Source organism: Carlito syrichta, unplaced genomic scaffold (genome assembly GCF_000164805.1).
Source record: "Carlito syrichta isolate Samal-C Ts95f unplaced genomic scaffold, Tarsius_syrichta-2.0.1 Scaffold313382, whole genome shotgun sequence".
Lineage (NCBI taxonomy): Eukaryota > Metazoa > Chordata > Mammalia > Primates > Tarsiidae > Carlito > Carlito syrichta.
Genome location: NW_007257478.1, coordinates 79,473 through 105,438, shown reverse-complemented (window position 1 = coordinate 105,438; position 25,966 = coordinate 79,473). Strand labels below are relative to the sequence as shown.

The following is a 25,966-nucleotide window of genomic DNA, read 5'->3' as shown; positions in this document are numbered from 1 at the left end:
AGTAGTAACTGAAGCTTCCCAGAATGTGGCAAAGGAAGAAAAATTGTTCTGAGGAACTATATATTGAGTGACAGGACAGTACAGTGAGAGCCACCATTGCAGTTTCTATAGGGATCACAGATCTACCAGTCTGCAAAGTCTTGGGTGATGCTTCTGATTTGAAATTTAATGTCTCTGATGAATTTAGGTCAATGTGAGTTGGTTGTTTAAAAGTTCTACTTCCGACCAGGCTTGGTGGCTTAGCCTGTAATCCCAGCACTTTGGGAGGCCGAGGCGAGTGGATTGCCTGATTTCGTGGATTTGACACCAGCCGGGGTAACTTGGCAAGACCTCAACTCTACAATAAATAAAAAATTAGCCAGGTGTGGTAGTGCATGCCTGAAGTTCCAGCTACTTGGAAGGCTGAGGTGGAAGGCTCACCCGAGCCCAGCAGGTCAAGGCTGCGGTGGCCGTGAGCATGCTGCTGCACTCCAACCTGGGCAACAGAGTAAGACTCCAACTCAAAAAAAATAATAATTCTACTTCCAAATTTGCAAGAATCCAAAGGAAGCCTTGACCTGGCTCTTCTGCCAGTGCCTCTGTTAACCACCATCTTTTCTTTCTTTCTTTTTTTTTGGGGGGGGGGGGCTGAGATGGGGTCTCACTGTGTTGCCTAGGCTGATCTTGAACTCCTGGCCTCTAGTGGTCCTCCCACCTCAGCCTCCCAAAATAATGGGATTACAGGCATGAGCCACCACACCTGGCCACCCACTATCTTTTCTTACCTAGGAGAGTCCTAAATCTTTGAAAGAGCCAGTTTTCTCCCATCATGAAGTATTCCATATGAAGATTATTATACAGCAGGAACACTGTCTATTGATCTTATGTTATTTTAATGCTATTGGAAGGGAATACTGGTTATTCTCCTGTGCTGGCGAACTCTCTGGCACACATTTCTTTGGGTCACTGTGCAGGCTCTCCTGTCACTCCCATTTCCTATTTTTCACATGTTGTCTCAGCTGTTGGTGAGAACTGAAGTCAGGAAACACCCTTACAATCCAAAAATAACTTATACCTCACAAATAGTAGTCTTTTGCTATAGGATAGTTGATGTTTCGTGTTTGTGATTAAAATGTCTAGCATCTAGGCCCTTATTAGCAATGTTTCTTTCAATTCAGTTGCCCAGATTAATAATTTTTAATTTCACATTTTCTTTTTGTAGTTTGTTTTCCATTTTAGTATAGCTCATATTTCTTTTAAAAGCAGGTTAAGTCAGAGAAATGAGAAAGATACATTTGGCAGTTTTTGAGTTAACATGATTGCATTTTATAATTTGCTAAAAACATCTCCAGTGTGCTATATTTCTGCTATTTAGTGAATGTAATGGGTTTTTAAAACTCGGTAACAAAAGCAGCTGCTATTTTTACTTTAAAATATCCTTGTAAATACCTAGCTACAGAAAGTTATATATGTCAAGCAAAATAATAAAAGAGTCTCACTGTACCTTACCTTGTGAATGGCTTACCATTGAGAGAATGTTCTATGTGGAAAAAAAAAATAGAGTAGCTAAAAGTTTTGTGCCGATAAATGTATTTGTTTATAAGATGGTTTTGGAGCCGGGCTCGGGCTCAGCCTGTAATCCCGCGCCTTTGGGAGGCTGAGGTGAGTGGATTGCCTGAGCCTGCGGGTTCGAGACCTGCCTGGGCAACGAGACCTCATCTCTACAATAAATCAAAAAATCAGCCGGGCGTGGTAGCGCGTGCCTGTAATTCCGGCTACTCGGAAGGCTGAGGCGGAAGGATCGCTGGAGCCCAGCGGTCGAGGCTGCGGTGGCTGGGAGCAGCCACTGCACTCCAGTCTGGGCGACCGAGTGAGACTCCAACTCAAAAAAAAAAGATGGTTTTGCTTGTTTAAAGTTTTATGCATTGCTCTCAGAAATACACTTTCAATTTTGTAAGTTTAAGAGTTTTGTTTTTTATTAAACAATGAACTTTATCAGTGATGTGTGGAAATTTTCAACTTTGAGAGCTCAGGTATTTTCATGATGTGCAAAAATAACTTTAAATTGCTTTTTGTTACATTGCAACTTAGAATAAATTTTTTATAATTTATATTAATCTTATCATGTATGTCAAACATAAATGGTTTAATTCAATTTCTTGGGTTGTGATGCTCAGTGTGATTCAGAGTGATTTCTGAATATTTAAATATGGCTCATGTGCCACATTCCTTCTTCCTCTCACCAGTACTGAATTTAATAAGTGAATAATTGAGAAGTTGCTTCTTCTGGCTGTGGTTAAACAGATCACTACACCTTTTTCCTGCCATAGAGCAGCTATGAATTGCCAACCTAGGAAAGAAAAAAGAAAAAAAAGTTCATCCAAGAAAAATGTATCATTAATACACCTGTTTAGAAGTTCAGTTAGACAAGATGAAGACAAGACAGCTTTCTCTACACTATATATTTATTTTTTATCATTACTGACCTGACTTGTGATAAGTTAACAGCAACTTGAAACTAAATGATTTTTACTCATGGTCAGAGCAGTAACTCCTCCAATTCCCCTGTTATGAATACCCTTGCAGTTCAGAAAATTAAATAATACACTGAAGGTGTTTGTTGTCTCATAATCATAATTATAATGAGCTTGACTGAGTTTCTGTAGGTCTTAGAAGCTGTCACATGTTACTGAGAACTATTGATTGGGGATTCCTTGAATTGATTGCAGCATTGGTTGGAGATACTGCTGAAAGCACAACTTTTAAAAGTTAAACAAATTTCAACCACTGGTGCTGCTTCTTGGTTTTGATTCTGTCCCACAAACTCATCTATTCTCATAGACCATTTTATATTCCTATTGTTCATCAAATAATCTTATATAGTTTATATTTCATGTAACTCAAAGAGTATTCTTTAATTAATTCTGTATTTCTGATCTGTTTTAATGAAAGCTAACTCCAGTCAGCATTATTTTTACAACTTATTCATACAGATTGTAAGCCACACTGAGGTTTTAATTTCAACTTAACGCCTCATACTTGAGAAGAAAGTAAGAATCAGAAAATCAGAGGTTATTTTCAGAGATATTTTGTGTTGACTATTGACTTTGTGTTAGGGAGCAGTGTGGTGTCAAGAATAAGGGCAAAAGCTTTGGAGTTCGACAGACTTGATCCAGGTTTTGATTCTCTTCTTTCTAGCTGGGTGACCTTGGGGAAATTTTTTATCTCCTCTGACCTTGAATTTCTTGATCTGTAAAACTGGAATAATAATGCCTGAGAGATATTGTTAAGATTAAATGAAAAAAATCCAAGTAAAGTATTTGACATAGTGCCTGGCCCATAATAAACACCTGATGTGTGTTATCGTTGTCATTTTTAATGCTACTTTTATTGGTGTAATGACTTATGTAATTGCTTGGGTTTTTTTTCTCCTAAGCCCTGGATAGGAAATTGACAAGGGCTTAAAATATATATATTAGCAAACCTTGACTATTGTCTTCTAATAGTAATCAAGTTCTTTTTATAAATTGCATAAGCTAGAGTTGAATTTAAATGCCTGATATGTTTGGTATCTGAAACCAGATTGCAGTCACGTCACTACAGATTCATTTTCTTTTTAGATTGTAAAAATTAAAACAGTAGTACGGACTCATGTTTAAAACAGCAATCTTATCCAAGATTTTATAGTGTGTAGAACTGATAATATTTAATGTACTCCATAAATTCATGGGGCTTAATAGGAAAGTACAAATAATTTTTAGAGCTTTAAACAGACATTAGCGATACTACTCTAATTCAGTTCCCCTCATCAAATGAGGAAACTTTGTAGGCAAGTTGAATGAAGAATTCAGCTAATATTCTTTTTTTTTTTTTTTTTTTTTTGAAGTAAGACTCTCTTTCTGTTGCCCAGGCTGGAGTGCAATTATACCTAACTGTAGCCTTAAATTCCTGGGCTGAAGTGGTCCTCCCACTTCAGGCTTCCAAGTAGCTAGGAACAAGAACGAGTCATCACAACCAAATAAAGTTTTAAAAAATTTTTTGTAGAGACAGGGTCTCAATCTCCTGGCCTCAGCCTTTCAAAGTACTATGATTACAGAAAGTATGAGCTACCACATCCGGCCAAAGATTCTTTATATTTGTGTAAGACAGATCTTTGCAAAAGAAGAGCTACCTAATAGCTCTTCTTATCATCTTCTTAATTATTATCATTGCTCCAAATTTTCATCTGATTGCTATGAATGAATATAAAATAAATTTTAGAGCTGCCATCAGTATAAATGCTATGTACAGAATGTATATTCTGTGTATTTTCTCTTAATATTATTATTCTTTATTTTTAAGTTGTTACCCAAAGTTACCCTGTTTTAACATGCATGGTTTACTTACTCATTCCCATGTTGTTGGGCATTTGAGTTATTTCCTGATATAAGCAAGACTGCTATGCACATCTTTGTATCAGTTTACTCCCCTGCACCCCCCCACCCCAGTTAATTCATAGAACTGTATTCCCACAAATTAATGAAGGTATAGTATTTCAGTACATTCTAGTTACTGGTAGTTAGGCTCAAACTCACTTCACAAGTAGCTTGATATTGGAAACTCAAATACTAGAGATTTGACTGAATGTAGGTCTTCTTAGGTGACTGCTTTTTGTTAGGCAGAAAATCTTTTATCTGCATGGAGTGAGTTACAAAGAGAGTTTTTAAGGTACAGGAAGTACGGAGGGTATGAGAAGACCCTGGGGAAATTTGACAGTTTTCTCATTTCTCCTGAGTCTGATTTTCAGAATGTCGTTGTTTTCTTATACAGTATATCAGGTACACTCCAGTTTTTAAAAGTGGAGATAGAACTGTTTTAAAGATAAATACACAGTTTTAGATTAACCATAAATATGATTTTTTCCATTAGTGCAGAGGTGAGCATGTTTTGAACTTAACATCACATAATTCTTTTGTTACAGAGATTCACTTTCATTTCTCAGACCTTAAATACTGATGGGAGTTTCTGTCTTTATAGCTGTTCTGCTGCCAGTTACAATTCAGCCTTCATGGGAAGGAAGTCTTGTGGCCAGATGGGTGGGGATCCATGTACAAGGCCATAAAGATAAAATTGGAAAGAAGAAAAGGAAAAATGTAAGGGCCTCAGGACAGGGCTTTGTAACAAAGATGATCTGACTACAGACAATTGCTTGTTCTGAGGATGCGGGCTTCTTTAAAATTATGAAGGAAATGAGTTCCTTATTTTTATTTGTAGTTTAATTTATTTGTGGAATAGATAGTAAATTCACATGGATCAAAAGTCAAATGAAAATTCTCCTTCAAACCATGATTCACAGCCACTCAGTTCTCCTCCTTAGAGGCAACCAGTATTACTAATTATGTGATTATCCTTCCAGAAGTACCTTGTACCTATACAAGCAAATTTGTGTGTGTGTGTGTGTGTGTGTGTGTGTGTGTGTGTGTGTATTTTCTATGCATGCACATATGTCGTCATCATTGTTCTCCTCCTCCTCTTCTTTTTCCTTCTTCTGAACGGTTGCAGAATTTACACATTGTATACACCTTGCTTTTTCACCTAACACTAAATCTTATAAATTATTCTATATTGGCTGGGCATGCTGACTCATACTTGTAATCTTAGCACTTTGGGAGACTGAAGATTACCTGAGACCAGGGGTTCAAGACTAGCCTGGGCAACATGGTAAGACCTCATCTCCACAATAAATCAAAAAAGTAGCCGGGCGTGGTAGCTCACGCCTGTAGACCCAGCTACTTGGAAGTCTGAGGCAAAAAGATCGCCTGAGCCCAACAGGTCAAGGCTGCGGTAGCCGTGAGTGTGCCACTGCATTCCAGCCTGGGTGACAGAATAAGACTCAAACTCAAAAAAAAAAAAAAAAAAGTAATTATTCTGTCATAGAAAGCAAGCGTTTACATTCTTGAAAGTACCTTTAAAAATACCACGTGTCCACAGTGGGCTAAAATAATTCCTAATCCATGATTTAGGTCTAGGGATTATAATAGTGTTTAAGAAATGTTTGTTGAATGAATGAGGAAGATAATGAATTAATTTATTAATTTAAGGTACAGATAGGAAGAGACAGACAGTTAAGAATTGCTTGAAGCTCTGAAGCTGTTAACCTAACTCTGACACTGGAACCTGGGATGATATCACAAAATGCATATTTTAAGAAGACATCAGAAATTTTCTTTAAGACTTCATGTTAGGAGATATCAGTAGGAGGTGGGGAAGAATGGAGTTATAGGATGGCCTTCAGACTCCAGGAGTCAGGAGGCATGGTCATGGTTTTACTGTGATGGGGCACTAGGATCTAGAACAAGTGAGTGCAGGTCCTTTCTTCAAATGCAAAAACAAAGAGGTTGGAGTAGACTATTTCACTGGACCTCTCTATCTCTAAAATTATTTCATGTATAAGTGCAATTTCCTGTATGATCACCAATTTGCACGTGTCATATTGAAATTGCATTTGTAAAGACATAAGAAATGAGGTGTCCTTTTTCTACGATAATAAAAAGCCAGGTTATTGGTAACAATGTAATTGTTAAAATAACAAGATTAGACTGTAGAAAGTAGTTTGCAATTATTACATTCCTCACAAAAATGTATCGGCCAAACTATTAAGATAGAAGCAGATTTATGGGAGTAAGGCTAAGTATCCCACACGTTAACACATTTTGAGAAAATTAAAACTCTGCAATTTTAACCTTTTATCAGACATATTAAAATTATTTTAATAATATTAAAATTATTCAATAGAGAATATAATTGTTATGAGTTATAAATAGTGTATATATCTAACCATATTTAATTGTTACATATATTTAATTATTAAATAATTGTTAATAGTAAATATAATTCATAGTAAAATAGATCTTTTTTCTTCTTTTTTTAGTTAAGTATGAGAGTGAAGCTAGTAAATACTGGAACACATTTTACAAGATTCATAAGAATAAGTTTTTCAAGGATCGTAATTGGCTGTTGAGGGAATTTCCTGAAATTCTTCCAGTTGATCAAAAAACTAAAGAGAAGGCAGAAGAATCATCATGGGGTCATGTAAAAACTAATGCTGCAAATTGTTTCTCAAGAATGCACTGCCTTACTATGCCTGAAGAAAAAATTCATTATAAGAAACATTCTAGACCTTCAGATAGTCAAAACAAAGCAGAATCTAATTTTTCCAGACTGGACTCTGAAAAACCCAGGAAAGGACCTCTGAAGACTGAATTGTTTCCTGGGAGCAATGCCACTTTCAGAATACTAGAGGTACCATACTCAAAGGCAAAGATGAGAAGTGACAAATAATTTGAAAATGTACATTCCATATTGTTTTACTAGCAATTTAGATTTTTTGGTGGAAAATGATTAAATAAATGTTCAGTATACACTTGTACATAAGTAATATTTAAGAGACTCAAATCTTTAATTAGTCAAGTGATAAGTTTGTGGTTTTGATTTCATTTTCATTACTGCTTTTTAAAAAAAAATTGTCTGTTTTCATTTTAATTTGAGGGCATTTTTAAGTTACCAGTGAAGTTTTGGCTTTAATTTTTAATCTCTCTGTATTACTCCTTTTTAGATGAAATAGAAATAAGTGAGATATACAATTTGCTATAATCTAATATAGACCTTGGTTTTCTATTTTTAAAGCTAAACCCTGTCTTTCTGTTTATAAAGGGAATGTATACTGATTACAGAGACTTTGCTAATGAGTAGATAAGAAAAATGAAATTATCCACAATCCCACAAAGGGTTTAGTTACTATTTACATTTTACTGATTTGTTTTTCCTTTTGATTTTAATGTACATGTATTTGAAGGGTTTCTTGGTTGTTTCTATTTAATATTGTATCATAAGTAATTTTCCCTGTCTTTTTTTTTTTTTTTTTTTTTTTGAGTCAGAGTCTCACTCCATCGCCCAGGCTGGTATGCAGTGGCATGCTCATGGCCACCGCAGCCTTGACCTGCTGGGCTCAGGCAATCCTTTTGCCTCAGCCCTCCAGGTAGCTGGAACTACAGGTGCACACTACCACACCTGGCTAATTTTTTTATTTATTGTAGAGACAAAGTCTCACCAAGTTGCCCAGGCTGGTCTCAAACCTCTGGACTCAGACAGTCCTCTCACCCCAGCCTCCCAAAGTGCTGGGATTACAGGCTTGAGCCACTGCACCTGGCTCGTTTTTCCTGTCTTTAAACACATTTTCGTGGCTGCAAAATGTTTTACTGTGTGGAGTACCATAATTTTATTTATCTATTTTCACACTAGGCATTTAAATTATTTTCAGGTTTTCTGAAGCAACACATTTGGGTATAGACTTTAACTGCATTTTCCTTTATTGTCTTGGGTTTACTAGTTCATAATTTATAAAAATTTTTAATACTCCTTTTTTAGTTGATAAAAGTTGTATATATTTATTGTGTACAACATGATGTTTTGAAATACAGATATATTGTGGAATGACTAAATTGAGCTAATTAACATATACATTACCTCTCATACTTATTTTTTGTGGAGAGAGCACTAAAATCTATTGTTAGCATTTTTCTAGAATACAATATATTGTTATTATCTATATATTGTCACCATGTTGTACAATACATGGCCTACGGTTATTTTTTTTTCATTATTAACCATAACTTTCTTTCTTAATCAGCTGCCAGCTAGAGTCCAGAAGGCTTCGAGTCACAGCTCCTACACAACATCATCACTACCATAAAATGTTTACTACTCTTTTTTTTTTTTTTTTGAGCTGGAGTCTCACTCTGTCGCTCAGACTGGAGTGCAGTAGCACGCTCCTGGCCATTGCAGCCTCAACCTGCTGGGCTCCAGTGATCCTTCCACCTCAGGCTTCCAAGCAGCTGGAACTACAGGCACGCGCTACCATGCCTGGCTAATTTTTGATTTATTGTAGAGACAAGGTCTTGCCAAGTTTCCTGAACTGGTCTCACACCCGCGGGCGCAGGCAATCCACTCGCCTCGGGCTTCCAAAGTGCTGGGATTAGGCTGAGCTACCGAACCCAGCCAAAATGTTTAGTACTCTTAAAACAAATTGCCAACTCACATTCTAAAAGCTAAATGAATACCAATTCCATGACAGTATATGTCTGTTTCATCACACCCTCATTGACTGGAATGTTCTTATTTTAGTGTTTTCCACTTTGTTAGATAAAAATTGTACCTTGTTTTAATTTGCATTTCTTTGATGTCTAAATAGGTCAGCTAGTTCTTCAAATGTTTAGAAGCCATTTGTACTTGTTTCATTTTGTTCATTTATTTCCTTTGCTTATCTGTTTTGTAAATAAGCCCTGCATTTTATCATATTTATTGCAAATTTTTTTCACAATGTGTTGATCACCTTTTAGTTTGGTTTATTTGGAGTTTTTGTGTGTAAAACTTTTAAATTTTTCCATAGTCAAATTTTTCAGTGTTATTCTTATGATTTATTTCATTGTTTTTGAGTTTAGAAAACTCTACCCAGAGAGCCAGTAAATTTCTTCTTGGTGGTTGTTGTTGTCTGCTAATGAAAAAACCTCTGGCCAGGAGCAGTGGCTCACACCTGTAATCCCAGCACTTTGAGAGACCAAAATGGGAGGATTGCTTGAGGTCAGGTGTTCAAGACCAGCATTGGCAACATAGCCTGTTCTACAAAAAAAAAATTTTTAATTAATTAATTTTAAAAAGAAAAATCTGACACAGGTGATAAAAACTTAACCTTGTTGTTATGATATTTGTTTATTCTTTTGATTTCAGGTTGGCTGTGGAGCTGGAAATAGTGTTTTTCCAATTCTGAACACATTACAGTGAGTTTTAGACTTCTACAGAATTTTACATATTTATGGAATGTTGAGAAATTTTGTAAAAAATGTTGTCATGTATATGCTGGTAGTGTTCTTACTTTTTTTTTTTAAAGCAAGTAGAAAGAAGTAAAGTTTATTATTCATCTTTCACAGATTGGAAAGGGGGCTGTCACTCAGAGGCAAGCACAGAGGTTCGATTAGAGAATATAGTTTATTTAGAAAGCAAATTGAGAGAAAGAGGAGATTCACCTCCCCAAGGTAGGGGAGGGGGCCAAAGCCGGGAAGCATGGTGCCAGCCATAGCTCAAGGAGCACATGGCCATATCAGAGTCTAACAAGGCAATGGCCATGTTCTTAATTCTTGTATAAAGAATGACTAAAGCAAATTTCAAAATGTCTTAGTCTTAGTGTCTATTCCACATGAACTGGGAATTACTGAGAAAATAGTGTTTCACAGCCATAGGTGGCCCACCGTGAGTTTGAAGCAATTTTTTTTTTTGAGTCGGAGTCTCTCTTCATCACCCAGGTGAAGCAATTTTTTTTTTTTTTTTTGAGTTGGAGTCTCACTCTGTTGCCCAGACTGGAGTGCAGTGGCTGTTCCCGGCCACCACAGCCTCGACCTACTGGCCTCCGGCGATCCTTCTGCCTCAACCTTCCTAGTAGCCGGAATTACAGGCGCGCACTACCACGCCCGGCTGATTTTTTGATTTATTGTAGAGATGAGGTCTTTCTGCCCAGGTGGGTCTCGAACCCGCGGGCTCAGGCAATCCACTCACCTCAGCCTCCCAAAGGCACGGGATTACAGGCTGAGCCACCGAGCCCGGCTAGGTGAAGCAATTTTTAAAACTTGTGTTTATGTGTATGAGAGAATAAGAAAAGAGGAAGAGATTTCATCCTTTCACTGAACCGTGGACTGCTAAATTTGAGAGATGACTTGCTCCTTCTAGATACTTAAATGTCATTTTACACATAGAGAATTGAGTTTAAAGCTTACACCTTAATCTTCATTTTGTCACCACTGCTTACACCCAGCATAAGACCTTTGCATGTAAAATGATTGTGTCTAGACTTGTCATTATTTGGAGGTAGCAGCAACTAAGCCTAAGACTCAAAAAAGCAGAAGTAGATGGTGGCGACAGAGATGTTCTCCTGACTTGCTCTTCCTGTTTACTGTTTTACCCATATGTTTAGTATTTCCATGATGAAGAAGACACACCTTACAAAACTCCTGAAACATCTTTTATCTATGGCCGGTCTGTCAAGTTTTTAGGTTTACACAATAGCTTTCACATTATGTTTCCATTATAAAATTAGCATAAGCACATTGCAGAATATTCGTTTCCATTAGAGGAAAAGAAGAGGGAGGGAATCACTCATCATCTCCACCCTAACATAGCTACTGACAGGATTTTTGTTTTAATTCCTTTCAGTCTTTTCTCTATGCATATTTTTTAATGATGTGATCTTTTAAACTTTTCATTATGAAAATGTAAAAGCATTTGGAAAAGCAAAGAGCAGTATAATGGGTTTTCATATACTCACCACCTCCATTTAATTACTACTAGCATAATGCCAACATCATGATACTTTATCTTTGATTATTCAGGATGTATCTCCAAAACTCAGTATATTCTCCAGTACTATGATAAACCTAATATAATGAATAGTAACTCCCTAATATCGGCGAATAACCAGTCAAAATGGCCAGGCACAGGTGATGCTGGTAAGTTTACAGTTCTGAATGGCCTTTCTCTTTTTGTATTTATTATCCTTGTTTTCCTTATTCCAGTTGGTGGGCTAAAATTTCCTGTCCTTTTACTGCATAACCTGGTTCCTTCACCCTAGTAATCTCTGAGCTTATAATATACATAAGTATACTACACTGGCAGTTGATTATATGTTACTTTATAACTGATCTCGAAGTATTAGTTAGCATGTCATTTCTTTATGCCTTCTCTCTACAACCATTTTTTATATTCCTTGAAGTAGAGATCATGTTTTATCCTAATCTGATTTCCCAGGTTTCCTAATAGTACAAAATCGATAGTGCTCACTACATATAAATACATACACATATATATTTGAGTCTGGGTCTCACTCTGTCACCCAGGCTAGAATGCAGTGGCATGGTCATGACTCACTGCAGCCTCAGCCTCCTGGGCTTAGGCAATCCTTCTGCCTTAGTCTCCAAGTAGCTAGGACTATAGACACATGCCACTATGCCTGGCTAATTTTTTAATTTTTTTTTTTTCAGACAAGGTCTTGCTTTGTTGTTCACCCAGGCTGGTCTCAAACTCCTGGGCTCAAGCAGTCCTCCCACCTCTGCCTCCCAAAGTACTGGGATTATAGGTGTGAGCCACCACACCCAGTCTCAATACATATTGACTGATTAATATCTCTGATTCCCTACTTGTTAGTTGTATATTTCTCTCTCTTCTTCTCCCTCCAGTTAATAATTGCAAGCACTTGGCTCCTCACACCCTAACTCTATCTTCTTGGTTGTGTCTTTCTTTGCCTCACACCTATGTTTTAGAAATCCTTGTAGCTCAATAACCTGAGATAATTAATTCATCTTTAAAAGGCAACCAGTGATTAGCCTTCCAAAGGGAGGATTAGACTTTTTTCTTCCACCTAAGAAAGTATGTTTTATTGCTACTGGAGAGCATAGGATTAATGTTTTACATTTTCAGAATATTTTACCATAATTAAACCTCTGAAATTGAGAGGTCATATCATTCTCCAAGGATCATTTAATTCTTAAACCCCCTGCCAAGAGTGTTTGGTGGTGTGGTGGTAGTACTGATATTTACACCTGCTTACTGGGAGAAAGGCCAAGACAGTCAGCTGATTTTACAGAAAGCCTCTGGAAAGTCATTGGGTGGTCACAAGACTTCAACTTGGGCTACTGATGCAGTGGGAATTCAGTCTCAGAGGTCATGCTGCCACCCTGGTAGGACACATGGCAAATGGCACATGCTTTCTTTTAGCTCCTAGACTATTCTGTATCTTGTGGGTATTCGGTACATGTTGCTCAAAGGTAAACTACAGACCTTTCATAATGAGCTAGATATACCAGTGTCCAGAAAAGCATTTTGAGTTCTACATAAATTTTTAGAGCACCATGTTAACTTTTTAAGTTCCCCTGAGGCAGAAGCAAATTTCCTTTAACAGTAATTGTAATAATAAAAATAGCAACAACAGTTGTAATAATATGTATTGAGTGCTTACTCTGTGTCAGGCATCTTTCTGGGAACTTTGTATGAATCCATTCAGTCCTCATAAAGACCTTAGATGCCATGTTTGTCTCTATTTTAAAGATGAGGAAACTGAGATAAGAAAGACTAAGCAACTAGCCCAAGGTCACACAACTCAGTGATAGAGCCAGGAATCAAATTTGAGGCAGTCTGGGTTCTAGAGTCCTTATTCTTACTGTCATACTCACATAGAGCTGTATGCATCTGAGTGTTTACTGAGAACATGTCAAACACATGTGACCACACAGTAAATTACAAGTCACAATTATATGAATTTCCTAGGAAATAACGGGTACATGTTGAAATAAAGTGCTGTTTTTATATGAGATGGGTGAGAAAAAACCAAGCAGTGCAAGTTTTTTGTTCGTTTTTGTTTTTTTGAGTCAGAGTCTCATTCTGTTGCTTAGGCTGGAGTGCAGTGGCATGCTTATGACCACTGTAGCCTCAACTGCTGGGCTCAGGCAATCCTACTCCCTCAGCCTTCCAAGTAACTGGAACCACAGGCATGCACCACCATGTTTAACTTTGATTCGGTACTGGTTAACTTTTCATAGCAAAAGCCTGTTCACCATACCTTAACTTATTTGGACTGATCTTCAATTGAATGCAAATCTCTAGTGTATAGAATTAATGAATTACATGTGAACATAATCATTCATCAATGAGTAGCCTTTAAGATGTAATCTGAACCTAGGTGAGATTTTGCTAGATGCATAATTTTTGCTTGTATTCCATGTTTATTTTGAAGTGCACCTTGCTTTAAATGCCTCTTGAATCAAATTAGAAGTCCTAATTATGTGCGTCAAGGGCCACCTTTATAACCTGCCATACACCAGTTTGAGCCATCAGGTTCAGTTCTACTTCTCATATCTGGCATGTGACTCCCATCTCTAACCCCTTATTCCGCTCCCCCTTCTCACTTAGCAATGCTGTTCTCCTTCTTCAAAGCTTTTAAGACTTACACCTCGGCTGGGCTCGGTGGCTCAGCCTGTAATCCCAGCACTTTGGGAGGCCAAGGTGAGTGGAATGCCTGAGCCCACGGGTTCGAGACCCACCTGGGCAACTTGACGAGACTTCATCTCTACAATAAATCAAAAAATTAGCCAGGCATGGTAGCACGTGCCTGTAGTTCCAGCTACTTGGAAGGATGAGGCAGAAGGATCGCTAGAGCCCAGCAGGTCGAGGCTGCAGTGGCCGGGAGCAGCCACTGCACTCTAGTCTGGGTGACAGAGTGAGACTCTAACTCAAAAAAAAAGACTTACATCTCATGAAAGAAGTTCGGCGCCAGTAATGACTCCACACCCGGCCAGGACCAAGAGATTTATTAAAGTGGCTGTTACAGAGGGGATCTGTAACGGGAAAAAAGGAAAAGAGAGAGAGAAAGAGAGAGTAAGAGAGAGAGAGGAAGTGAGAGAGAGGCGGGGAGAGAGCTGCAGAGAGGGAGAGAGCGACAGAGAGAGAGAGAGAGAAAGAGAGACCGAGAGAGAAAGAGACACCGAGAGAGAGCGCATTGTGGGAAGAGGGCTGTATTTATCAGCCTGACAGGGGCCGGAAAGGACCATGCTATGCTCCTATTGGAGGAGCTGCATGGGAGTAGGGTGGGGCCAAGCCGTGTTATGGTCCTATTGGACGCATAACAAAGCTGGCTACTGATTGGAGGTTTCCAGGTTTGAAATTGGCCCGCAGGAAGGTTTGAAATTCACGCATCTGGGGACTTGTGCTCACGGAAGCCGGGACCTAGAGCCTTTGTTGTCTGGTGTGCCGGCGCCATTTTGGGAGCCACCCCTCTGGTCACTTCCTGCACCCTTCACCTCAGGGTGCAAGCCCTCTCTACACCCCTATAGAAGTTGTTTAAAAACAATTATGTCCCCAACTAGACTATAAAATCCATGAAAGCCAGGAATATACTTACAATTACTGTTTAATGACATACTGACCTCTTACTATGGTTCACATATGATACAACATGATGCAAAGATTATTTGACACCAACACACACAGGATGATCGGGAAGGGTAATGGCCTAAAAAATTCAGAGTGTATGCCTGCCCATGAATAACCATGACCCAGCCACAATTACTGAAGTTCAAATAAAGGCCAGACAGAACCTAAGTTCAGAGGAAGCTACTGACCCAACTCCTTGGGAGACTGAGGTGGAAGAATCACTTGAGCCCAGGAGTTCGATGCCAGTCTGGGCAACATGGCAGGACCCTGTCTCAAAATAAAAGGGGGGTAACCTCTGTGGGAGGTTTTCTGTCCTCTCAATAAATCTTGCTTTCTAGAAAAAAAATCATATATGTAAACACTCCCTTCCCAAATTGAATGTATATATTATAAATAAAGCAACTGGGTGTTAGAGTAGTTAAGTAAAATTCACAGCGTTAATAAGTGGCAAATCTTGTATTCAAACACTGGTCTATTTGGCTCCAAAATCCACACTGTTATTATTTTATTAGATATTTTCATTTACTATTTTGTATCCTAATGCTTGGTACATACATGAGGCTCAATAAATGTTTGACAATAACTTGAAAAGATAACTATGAATTAATATATTCGTACTTTGCTCTTTTCTAGATGTTGTATAAGCATGTTGTTTTAAAAAAATGCATGTGTTTCTGCCCTATTAGGGCATCAGTCTCTGTGAGAGGCCAAATGTGTTATACAGAAAGGAAGAGGAATGAAGCACCAAGAACACAGAGCTCTGAGAATCCCTGAAGAAGGGTAGAAATTGGCTGAGCTACAAGGAGCTGTGGGCCATGCAGGGGAGGTGGGGGGTAGACAGAGAAGAAAGGTGGAGAGTGATGCTGACGGATGGCTTTGAAGGTTTCCTGTGTGGGAGGATAAGTTAGAAGGCAGACAGGCCCAAGTAATGGAAGACCTTAAAATCAGGACGGGAGTTTGAGAGATACCCTGTAATTATGGTAAGTGTTTGAGACAGTACTGGTTCAGAAGCAACACCAAAGCATCACACACCAGTGTAGATAACAATACTTAAAAAGAAAAAAACAAGCCAAGGGTCATTCAAAATTCTATTAAAGAAATACTTATTAACAAATCAAACCACCTGATGGCTTACACCTGTAATCCCAGCACTTTGGGAGACTGAGGTGAGAGGATTGCCTGAGTCCAGGGGTTCAAGACCAGCATGGGCAACTTGGTGAGACCTCGTCTCTACAGTAAATCAAGAAATTAGCTAGGCATGGTGGCACGCATCTATAGTTCCAGCTTCTTGGAAGGCTGAGGGTGAAGGATCACTGAACCAAGCAGATGGAGGCTGCAGTAACCATGATCGGGCCACTACACTCCAGCCTAGGGAACAGAGTGAGACTCTGACTCAAAAAAATAATAATAATAATTTAAAAATAAAGTCAACCTACAGTTTCCTCTCTTCTTGGTTTGAGCATATCTGGACTCCAGATTTAAATATTTCTTCCATTTCCATAGGAACTTTCCGGAGTCCTTTCTTTATTGTTGTGATTTTGCTTCTGGAGCTGTGGAGCTAGTAAAGGTATGCCTTGTATTTTCTTTAAAGAGAGCCCATGGAAAGGTCTAATTTATTTGCTTTTGAAATGTTTCTGGATCAAATGTTATCTGTGACCATTTTAACTGAGCTTTTACTGCTTCTGGGAATCATATCAACTGATGCCTAGGATATTATCCTGAAACAATAGAAGTTGTTTTGAATTTAAGATAGCTCTCAAGGGACTGGTATACCCAGAAAGGCCAACAGTATAAAAGGGATGACCAGGAAGGGCACTGACCCACAAAATTCAGAGTATATGGCTGCCCATGAATAACCATAGTATAAAGAGAACTTCTTTAAGTTCAGAAACAACACAGGATAGGCCTCTAACAATGCTACCTACTAACTCATAAAGCCTACCCTCCTCCACTTTTAAATTTAAAGAGAGATTATGAAGAATATTTGTTATCAAGTCCAAGTACTAGCCTTAATGTTTTGGGGCAGCTTAAAATAAGCCAACAATACTGAATTGGAAACAGCGTGTTCAGATTTACAGAGGGAAGGCTTTTGGGAGAAAAGGTTAAAAATTTGACCTTTTTATTTTTTAAAAATCCCGGAAGTCTAGTAATTCCTCTTTCACTTTTTATTCCTTTACATGACAGGCGCACTTGTCCTACAGAGCAGCCCAGTGTTCTGCCTTTGTTCATGATGTATGTGATGATGGTTTACCCTACCCTTTTCCAGATGGGATCCTGGATGTCATCCTCCTTGTCTTTGTGCTCTCTTCTATTCATCCTGACAGGTAAATGAAGATGAAAGGGCAAAGCAAATGTGGAAAGCTCCTTTATCGGTAGTGGTTTTCAGAACTATCAAAGCAAAAATGACAATTTTTGAATTTATTATTTAGTGAACGACATTATGTATAATATGCAGCCTTTTAAATGCAGTTTTTCCTTTCTTCCGACTTTAAGAAAGAAACTGGTCAAACTACTTCATTAGTGAACTTTCTGTCACTGTCAGAATGAAGTGAACATATTCTGGCAAGACACATACCTATTAAAAGTGACAGTGCTTCAAGGAAATTACAAATTGAGAACAGCCTAATAGACTCCCAAGAGGAAAATTGTACTTGGTGATCAGAAACAAACATCTCTAGTTTAGTAGTGTCTTCCTGAAAGTTCATGAAGAGGTGGGCTGTGGATTTGTTTGGCCTCGCACAGACCCGTTGTTGGACTTTTACAAAATGTGTTTTACAGCTGGGCTCGGTGCTGTAATCCCATGCCTTGGGAGGCTGAGGTGAGTAGATTGCCTGAGCCCGCGGGTTCAAGACCCGCCTGGGCAACTTGGCGAGACCTCATCTCTACAATAGATCAAAAATTAGCCAGGCATGGTAGTGCGTGCCTGTAGTTCCAGCTACTTGGAAGGCTGAGGCGGAAGGATTGCCGGAGCCCAGCAGGCGAGGCTGCGGTGGCCGGGAGCAGCCACTGCGCTCCAGTCTGAGCAACAGAGTGAGACTCCAACTCAAAAAAAAAAAAAAAATGTGTTTTACAGAAGCACACTAGGGAATTAGGGGTTATTGAGAATTGCTGGATTATCCTTGGACCTTTAGGATCTAAGTTTAGACTGGTGCCATCATTTAAATATTTATAACCTAAATGTTTATGTCTGTATACAGTGTTTTTAAATTATAAATGTATCTTTTCTCCAGAGAAAAAACATAAAGAGATGTTACTAGCAATTAAAATGATTACCTTTCTTAAAATCTGGCCGTCTTCTATGTATTAAAGCACATGTGTGGTAAGTGTCAGGGCTTATGCTTTCATAAGGTTTCTTAAAATTGGGTTTTCAGCCGGGCGTGGTGGCTCACGCCTGTAATCCAGCACTTCAGGAGGTGGAGGCAAGAGGATTGCCTGAGTCCAGGGGTTCGAGACCAGCCTGAGCAACTTGGTGAGACCTTGTCTCTACAATAAATAAAAAATTAGCTGGGCATGGCAGCATGTACCAGTAGTTCCAGCTACTTGGAAGGCTGAGGTGGAAAAGTGAGACTCTGACTCAAAAAATATAAAAAATAAATAAAAATTTAAAAATTGGGTGTTCATAATTTCCTGTTAGGAGGTACAGATTTGGCATCAACCACTTTTTGTTTGATGAGTGTGACCCTTTCCCACAGAAACTAAGTCATGATGTACTTATTTCTTTGCAATTACAAGACCTCTAGGACCCTTTGTAGTTCTTTTACTTCCCATTCAAAGATGAGCACTTTGATTACTTATGGAAGAATACATTAGATTTCCAAGTAATTCCGAAAGGAAGATACATTTGCACCCGGTGAGATATATCAGGTTCCATGAAGCTACTTTTTCCTCCCAGTTTCTATAACCTTTTTCTTTCTGCTGATCTGTTTAGATTATTACCATTGTTCAAGTACGAGTAGAAAGATGGCATCTATGTATTTTGTTTCCTTATATGAATAGGTAAAAAGATGGGGTAGCAGGATAGAGAGCAAGATTTCCTATTGGACACCCATCACAGGAAACATTTAAATTCTAAATATGACCACCAGAAGACTATTTGAAATGAGTTTAAATGATGTATTTTCCCATGATTTGAATTGAATGTTAAAAAGAAGGGGAAGCAGATGTCTTTGGAAGAATGCTTTTATAGTGCAGTGTTTCATTATATTTATTATAAAATAAATTCAGATGTATCATGTCAGTAGCCACGTCCTTACCTACATGGAAATTAGCTAAAAATAAAGTGAATGAATAGAAGGGGGGCAGTTGTAAATAAAAGGCAAGGCAGTGTCTTTAGGGTCTATGGCAATGGATTCAGTCCCAGAAAAGTAGCATCTTTGACCGCTTGGAAAATTCAGGCACAAATAAGTGGCAGGCAATTCAGCTAGATCCTGAGTCTGGGGATGCCAGCTTAAATGGATGGGAATAAATTGTAGGAGGCTACAAAAGATGGCCTGTCACTGAAATTAGAGAAAGTATAAAATACTACAGATCCTAAGCATAGAGTAGGCAGTTAGTAAATCTCATTTTTTAATCTCTTCTTTTCCTTCTCCACCCCCTCTGCCCAGAGGTAGGTAAAGACAGCAGAGGCGACTCAAATAGGATAAAGAAAGAAAAGGGGCTCTGTACCATTGTGGTCTTGTCTATCTCTTCCCCAGCTCATGCCTACCTGCACTTACCAGGAATGGGCTCCAGAAATGCATTAGGAACCAAGACGAGATGATAGAGAAAAGTAGCTCCCACTCCTTGCCTTTCTCCACAGCCCCAGACATTAAAGGATGGTTGAGAGGAAAGGATTTCTTTTTTTTTTGAGTTGGAGTCTCACTCTGTCGACCAGACTGGAGTGCAGTGGCCGCTCCCGGCCACCGAAGCCTCGACCTGCTGGGCTCCGGCGATCCTTCCGCCTCAGCCTTCCAAGTAGCCAGAATTATAGGCATGTGCTACCACGCCCAGCTGATTTTTTGATTTATTGTAGAGATGAGGTGTTGCCTGCCCAGGTGGGTCTCGAACCCGCGGGCTCAGGCAATCCACTTACCTCAGCCTCCCAAAGGCGCGGGATTACAGGCTGAGCCACCGAGCCCAGCTAGGAAAGGGTTTCCAGGAGGAGTTGGCTACATGTTAAAGTACTCGGTTCTTTGTTTTTCTGCATTTTAGTTTCATGCTTGCTTCGCTAATAATTACAGAAAGAGAGTTTGCTCTGTACATAAAACATTTATCCTGAAAGTGAATATTTTAAAGTTTAGATGTTGTTTTCTTTTATTGCTGAAGCCTAAGGATAGAAACACAGTGTGAAAATAACCTGTAATAAAATAAACACAAAAATACTTTTATTTTTTCCTTTTAAAATGCATCTGTGTTCCAGTTTTTCTTTTTTAAAGAAATGTTAATCTAATCATGCCACCTCTTTTTGTCTTATTTCTCTTTTGTTTATAATTGCTTTCATTTTCTCCCTGTCTACTTCCTTCATAACGTGACATAATCTGGCTTTCACCTAACTATTACACTGCATAATGTTTCAGTTGACAGGAATTTACAGATTATCTGATCTAAATTCCTCATTTTTTTCAAATAAGACAAACTTAGCAGCTTTAAGTAGCTTGTATAAAGCAGAGACAGCAAGGACTTAGCACACAGCCTGCCATTTACCATTCTCTGCCCATGGCAGACATTGATAATCGATTTTGGACTCTGATTGTCATTCCTAATGAGCTCCATGAATCCCTCTCTGTAGGCAGCTAATGGCAGTCACTCAGCATTGATGAAATCTTTCCCATAATCACACTTAAGACCATGAACATTTAGCCAAAAATGCCAAATCAAGAACAGCTATAAGGGGTTGTATTTGACTAGAAACCAAATAAATAGAACAAATAGTAAAAGGAAGAAAGCAAAGACTTCCCACAGTTGAACTGGGGCTTACAGTGTGAATAAAATGTAATTTGGCAGAGAGTAAGGAGAGAATTCTTTGAGGGTAATCATGTAAGCAAAGACATAGACTGCTCCAAACAAGACATATACCAATTTGGTAAGGGGAGATGTTTCAGATGGAAAAGCTGTTGGAAAAATTAATTGGGGTCAGTAGTAGGAGATCTTAAGGGCTCAACTAAGAAATTAAAGTTTTGTCCTATGAATTAAAATCATGACTTTTTTTTTTACTCAGAGTCTCACTATGTCGCCCAGGCTAGCATACAGTGGCATGCTCACGGCCACTGCAACCTCGATCTGCTGGGATCAGGCAATCCTTCTGTCTCAACCTTCCAAGTAGCTGGAACTACAGGCATGCACAGCCATGCTTGGCTAATTTTTATGACTTATCATAGAGACAAGGTCTCGCCATGTTGCTCAGGCTGTTCTCGAACCTCTGAGCACAGAATTACAGGCGTGAGCCACTGCGCCCAGCTAAAATCATGAAATTGTTTAAAACAAGGGGATGATTTGACAAAACCATCATATTTTTTTTTTTGAGTTGGGAGTCTCACTCTGTTGCCCAGACTGAAGTGCAGTGGCCGCTCCCGGCCATCGCAGCCTCGACCTGCTGGGCTCCGGCGATCCTTCTGCCTCCGCCTTCCAAGTAGCAGGAACCATCATTTTAAGGAGAATAACTAATAGACAATATGCAGGAAGAATTGACATGGAGAAAAATAAAACATTAGGAAGTGATTTTGATTCCAAGCTAAGGAAATAGGGGTTTGCACTAAGGAAGCACCAGTGAGAAACCAAAAAGAGAAAATATCAAAGATGCCACTTAAAAAAAAAAAAAAAAAAAGAACATCAAATTTGATGACTGCACAGAGAGGATAGTGGAAGAAAAGAAAATTTTCAAGGAGAGTAATGATGGCACCTTTGAACTAAATAAAGACGTCAAAAGTATCATGAGCTAGTTTTGAAGGAAGGATGTTCCCTGTTTAGATATGTACAATTTGGGATGGCTCTGGCATATTTTTTATCTTGCAAAGAAAATGAAGCACTGTCATTTTTTGTCTACCTAAGAACTACCTTAATTTGCTGTAAATATCAGGCTACATTTGTGGTTTTATAGTTCAGCTCTGGTCATTTGGGTGATTTCTTGATATTGTAAGCCTTTTTTTTGTTGTTGTTTTATTTTTGTTTTGTTTGTTTGTTTGTTGCTGCAAAAAGCTTTATTTTCATTTGGTCCAGGACTTGTGAGAGGGCTCCAGGGTGGTTAAAAAGCTGCCTAGTGGCTGGAAGGGGAGGTTCAGGCAGAAGAAGCCCTGGTACTGAGAGGGGCTCCCCAGAGGCCACTGGGCTCCCTGGTCGTTCTTGAGGGTGAGCCTTTCGAAGAGATACTCACCCAGCCCAGGCTCAGGCCCAGCCCGCCTGCAGACATTGGTCAGGTGGACACCCATCTTCTTGATAAGTTTCACTTCATCTAGGAAGTGGTTCTCCAGGAAGTCACAGAGATGGGGGGTCTGTGGATCCCAGGGCATGAAGCTCCAAACGGACTTGGTTCAGGTTCTTTTCCAAGGTCATGGCGGCTTCCATGGCATCCAGGGTTTTACCCCACTCATCTTGAGAGGATTTCTGGATATCCTGGAATAAGGCATGGCGCCTCGCTGGTTTTGCATCTTCAAGAGACGCTGGGCACCCTTGTGCTTCTCCTCCGCCAACTCGCGGAAGAAGTGGCCCACGCCTTCTAGAGCCACATTGTCGCAGTCGAAATAGAAGCCCAGAGAGAGGTAGGTGTAGGAGGCACAGATGCAAATTGACCGTGCGGTTGACAGCTGGCTCCACCTTGGTGGAATAATTCTGGCGAACCTGGGAGCTCATGGTTGGTCGACAAAAAGGAGCTAACCGCAAAAAACGGTGGTCACTGGTCCCAAAAACAGGAGGTGGCCGAGAAGGTGGTCTCGGAAGTTGCAAGTGGAGAGGAGATTGGAGGGCAGTGGGAGGCTGCAAGAGAGGGAGTCCCCGGGTCTGTTCTGTCCAAACATTATTGAAGTTAGAGACAGATCCGCAGGACCACAGAACGCACTGCTGTAAGCCTTTTGAATCTGGTCATTTAGCAATTGGTGTTTCTGTTCTTCATGACGTTTTTTGGTTTTGCTGCCCTTAGGTTTGTGGTTTAGTTTTTTTGACTTTGTCAAGCTTTTCTTGTTTTGTTTTCAAGAAAGTTAAATCTGGCTTATAAGACAAGATTTCTACAAACAGGGTATCTACTTTGTTTTCAAAGGATGCAAGGTGTTGTGAACCGATTGTCCAAGCTACTGAAACCTGGGGGAATGCTGTTATTTCGAGACTATGGAAGATATGATAAGACTCAGCTTCGTTTTAAAAAGGGTAATTCAGTTTGGGGTTAATTTTTTTTTGAGTCAGAGTCTCACTCTGTCACCCAGACTGGAGTGCAGTGGCATGCTGCTCATGGCCACCGCAGTCTCGACCTCCTGGGCTCAGATGATCCTTCCGCCTCAGCCTTCCAAGTAACTGGAACCACAGGCATGCACCACCACACCTGGCTGATTTTTGTTTTATTATAGAGACGATGTGTCACTGTGTTGCTCAGGGTGGTCCTGAACTCCTGAGCTCAAATAATCTTCTTGCCTCCACCTCCCAAAGTGCTGGAATTACAGGCGTGAGCTACTGCACCCGGCTAGTTTGGGGTTAATTTAATGTGTTCTAAATAATGCCTTGTTTATATTTTGTCAAGTTGTTTTACTTTGTTTTGTTTGTTTGTTTAAGGAACACTGAGTTTCTCTTTTTACAAATTTTTTTAGGACATTGTTTATCTGAAAATTTTTATGTTCGAGGAGATGGTACCAGAGCTTATTTCTTTACCAAAGGTAGGTATGCTAATCTACAAGAAGCAATAATTAGCTGTAAATACTCTTGTTGATTATAGCTACAAGCTATAAAAATGAGGCTCCAGTCATTGATTAAACATTGAATGTCTTCATACTTTGGTGCTTGTAACTGTTCTACATAAAAACTTGAAAATGATCTTTTTGCCCTATAATCTTTTCTAGTTAAAATTGCTTTAAAGAGTCGCTTGTTTCACCCTCATACTCAATGAAGGTGAAGTCTGTTCCATTTTAGAGATATTGTTAGCCCAGAAATTGACAAAAATTGATAATATGCTATAGCCAAAGGAAAGAAATTTATAAGTCTATAGACAATTATTTATCTTTTATCAGTTTCTCATTTTTAAAAACCATGTCTGCCAGTACCAGATGAATTTTGCCTTCAAGGATTTCCTCAAACTTATATGAATACTTTTATAATCTACCATTTTGGGTTTCTGTAAGCCAACAAAAACTCAGAAAGGGTTTTTCAAAATATTGAAAGCTGCAGCCAATAGCTTTGCATATCTGTTTCTGCCTGCTGTGCTAGCCTGTTTATACTCAGCGTATTTTTATGAAGTAGAAGAAACCCACTTAGTTTCACAGGTTTCCTTCACCAAGTTATACTAGCGAGTATTTCTCGGTGTAAATGCAATTTAGATGGCCGATCATTCTACCAGTGTTTCATTGTTCCTGACCTCCCCCACCCCCAATCACATGTCATATCTTTGATTGCCGTTTCTGTCCCACAGGGGAAGTCCACAGTATGTTCTGCAAGGCCGGTTTAGATGAAAAGCAAAATCTGGTTGATCGTCGCTTACAAGTTAATAGGAAAAAACAAGTAAAAATGCATCGAGTGTGGGTTCAAGGCAAATTCCAGAAACCACTGCACTGGACTCAAAATAGTTCCAAATTGGTATCTACACTCTCTTCTCATGACTGAACTATGTACCATGTTAAGATACAAAACCAGAAGACTATACTAGTCAAAGACTACTACAAATTTTTTACTTCTCCAACGGGAATAAGAAAATAATATGTGTTTCCTGCTGTTTTATCATAGGTGACCAATTTTGTGCATTTTAAGCACATGTAAGTGATTTAGAAGAGTGCAGCTTTTTCTGTTTTGAAATGTCCAAGCTTGTTTAGGTTTATTATATCTTGAATTTTGCTTATATCTTGAATTTTATAAGCAGTCAAATTACTGATATAAGTCATAATTTTAAGAAACCATAATTTGCCATTTTTTGCAAGTGGAAAAAATTATCTACTTTATTTCTACATTATGCTTACTATATCAGTTCCCAAACACAGTCGAATTCTCTCCATTTCAGAGAAGTAGCATGCCTTGTTTCCAGGAAAAGCTATAACAAGCCCAAGATTAAGGTGTACTGTTTGTTTTGCTTTGTTGCTGTCTGTTTTCCCCAAAGTGGTTTTGTTGTTGTTGTTGTTGTTGTTGTTTTTAATTCAGAGACTGATGTCTGAAATTTCAGTTTCTCTTTCCTTTCTTAAAATTCGGGAAGTATGGCCCCTGCTAACATTATTTTCAGGCTATTCTTAGATGTACAATTGTGGTAAGCTCTCTTTAAGACAACTGATATACCCAAGGTAATTATTAAATTGTAGCAGTTAAAAATTTATTTATGGCCGGTGTGATGGCTCATGCCTGTAATCCCAGCACTTTGGGAGGCGGAGGCAAGAGAATTGCTGGGGTTCAAGACCAGCCTGGGCAACTTGATGAGACCTCATCTCTACAATAAACCACAAAAACTAGCTGGGCATGGTGGCATGCATCTGTAGTTCCAGCTACTTGGAAGGCTGAGGCAGAAGGATCGTCTGAGCCAAGCGTGTCAAGGCTGCGGTAGCCATGAGCATGCCACTGCACTCCAGCCTGGCGACAGAGTGAGACTCTAAAATAAAATAAAAATAAAATTAAAAAGATACTTTATTTTTTAAAAAAATTATTTACCTCCCCTTGCTTCAAAAAAAAAAGTAAGTTGATTTGCAAATTGTACTTTGCAAAAATTGAATTTTTAAGATTGGTCTTTTATTCCTTACACAGTTTTTACTGAGTGCTGAATTATGTGAAATAATACAATCAATATAGATCCCGTCCTGTTTTCAGGTAGTATAAACAAGATCTAGCC

At 39.0% G+C, this 25,966-nt stretch overlaps 1 protein-coding gene across 3 annotated transcripts in view; it reads left to right on the top strand.

Moving 5' to 3' along the window:
• METTL8 (methyltransferase like 8) overlaps window positions 1-25,459 on the top strand; it is a 95,079-nt gene extending 69,620 nt beyond the window's left edge. For all 3 annotated transcript variants that reach the window (XM_008070400.1, XM_021718750.1, XM_008070399.1), the window contains 7 exons: window positions 6,890-7,260; window positions 9,745-9,794; window positions 16,492-16,555; window positions 17,173-17,312; window positions 23,216-23,322; window positions 23,757-23,822; window positions 24,572-25,459. In XM_008070400.1, the coding sequence (XP_008068591.1) occupies window positions 6,890-7,260; window positions 9,745-9,794; window positions 16,492-16,555; window positions 17,173-17,312; window positions 23,216-23,322; window positions 23,757-23,822; window positions 24,572-24,762 (989 nt within the window). In that variant the 3' untranslated portion in view covers window positions 24,763-25,459. The remainder of the gene's footprint in view (window positions 1-6,889; window positions 7,261-9,744; window positions 9,795-16,491; window positions 16,556-17,172; window positions 17,313-23,215; window positions 23,323-23,756; window positions 23,823-24,571) is intronic.
• Window positions 25,460-25,966: the final 507 nt, after the last annotated feature.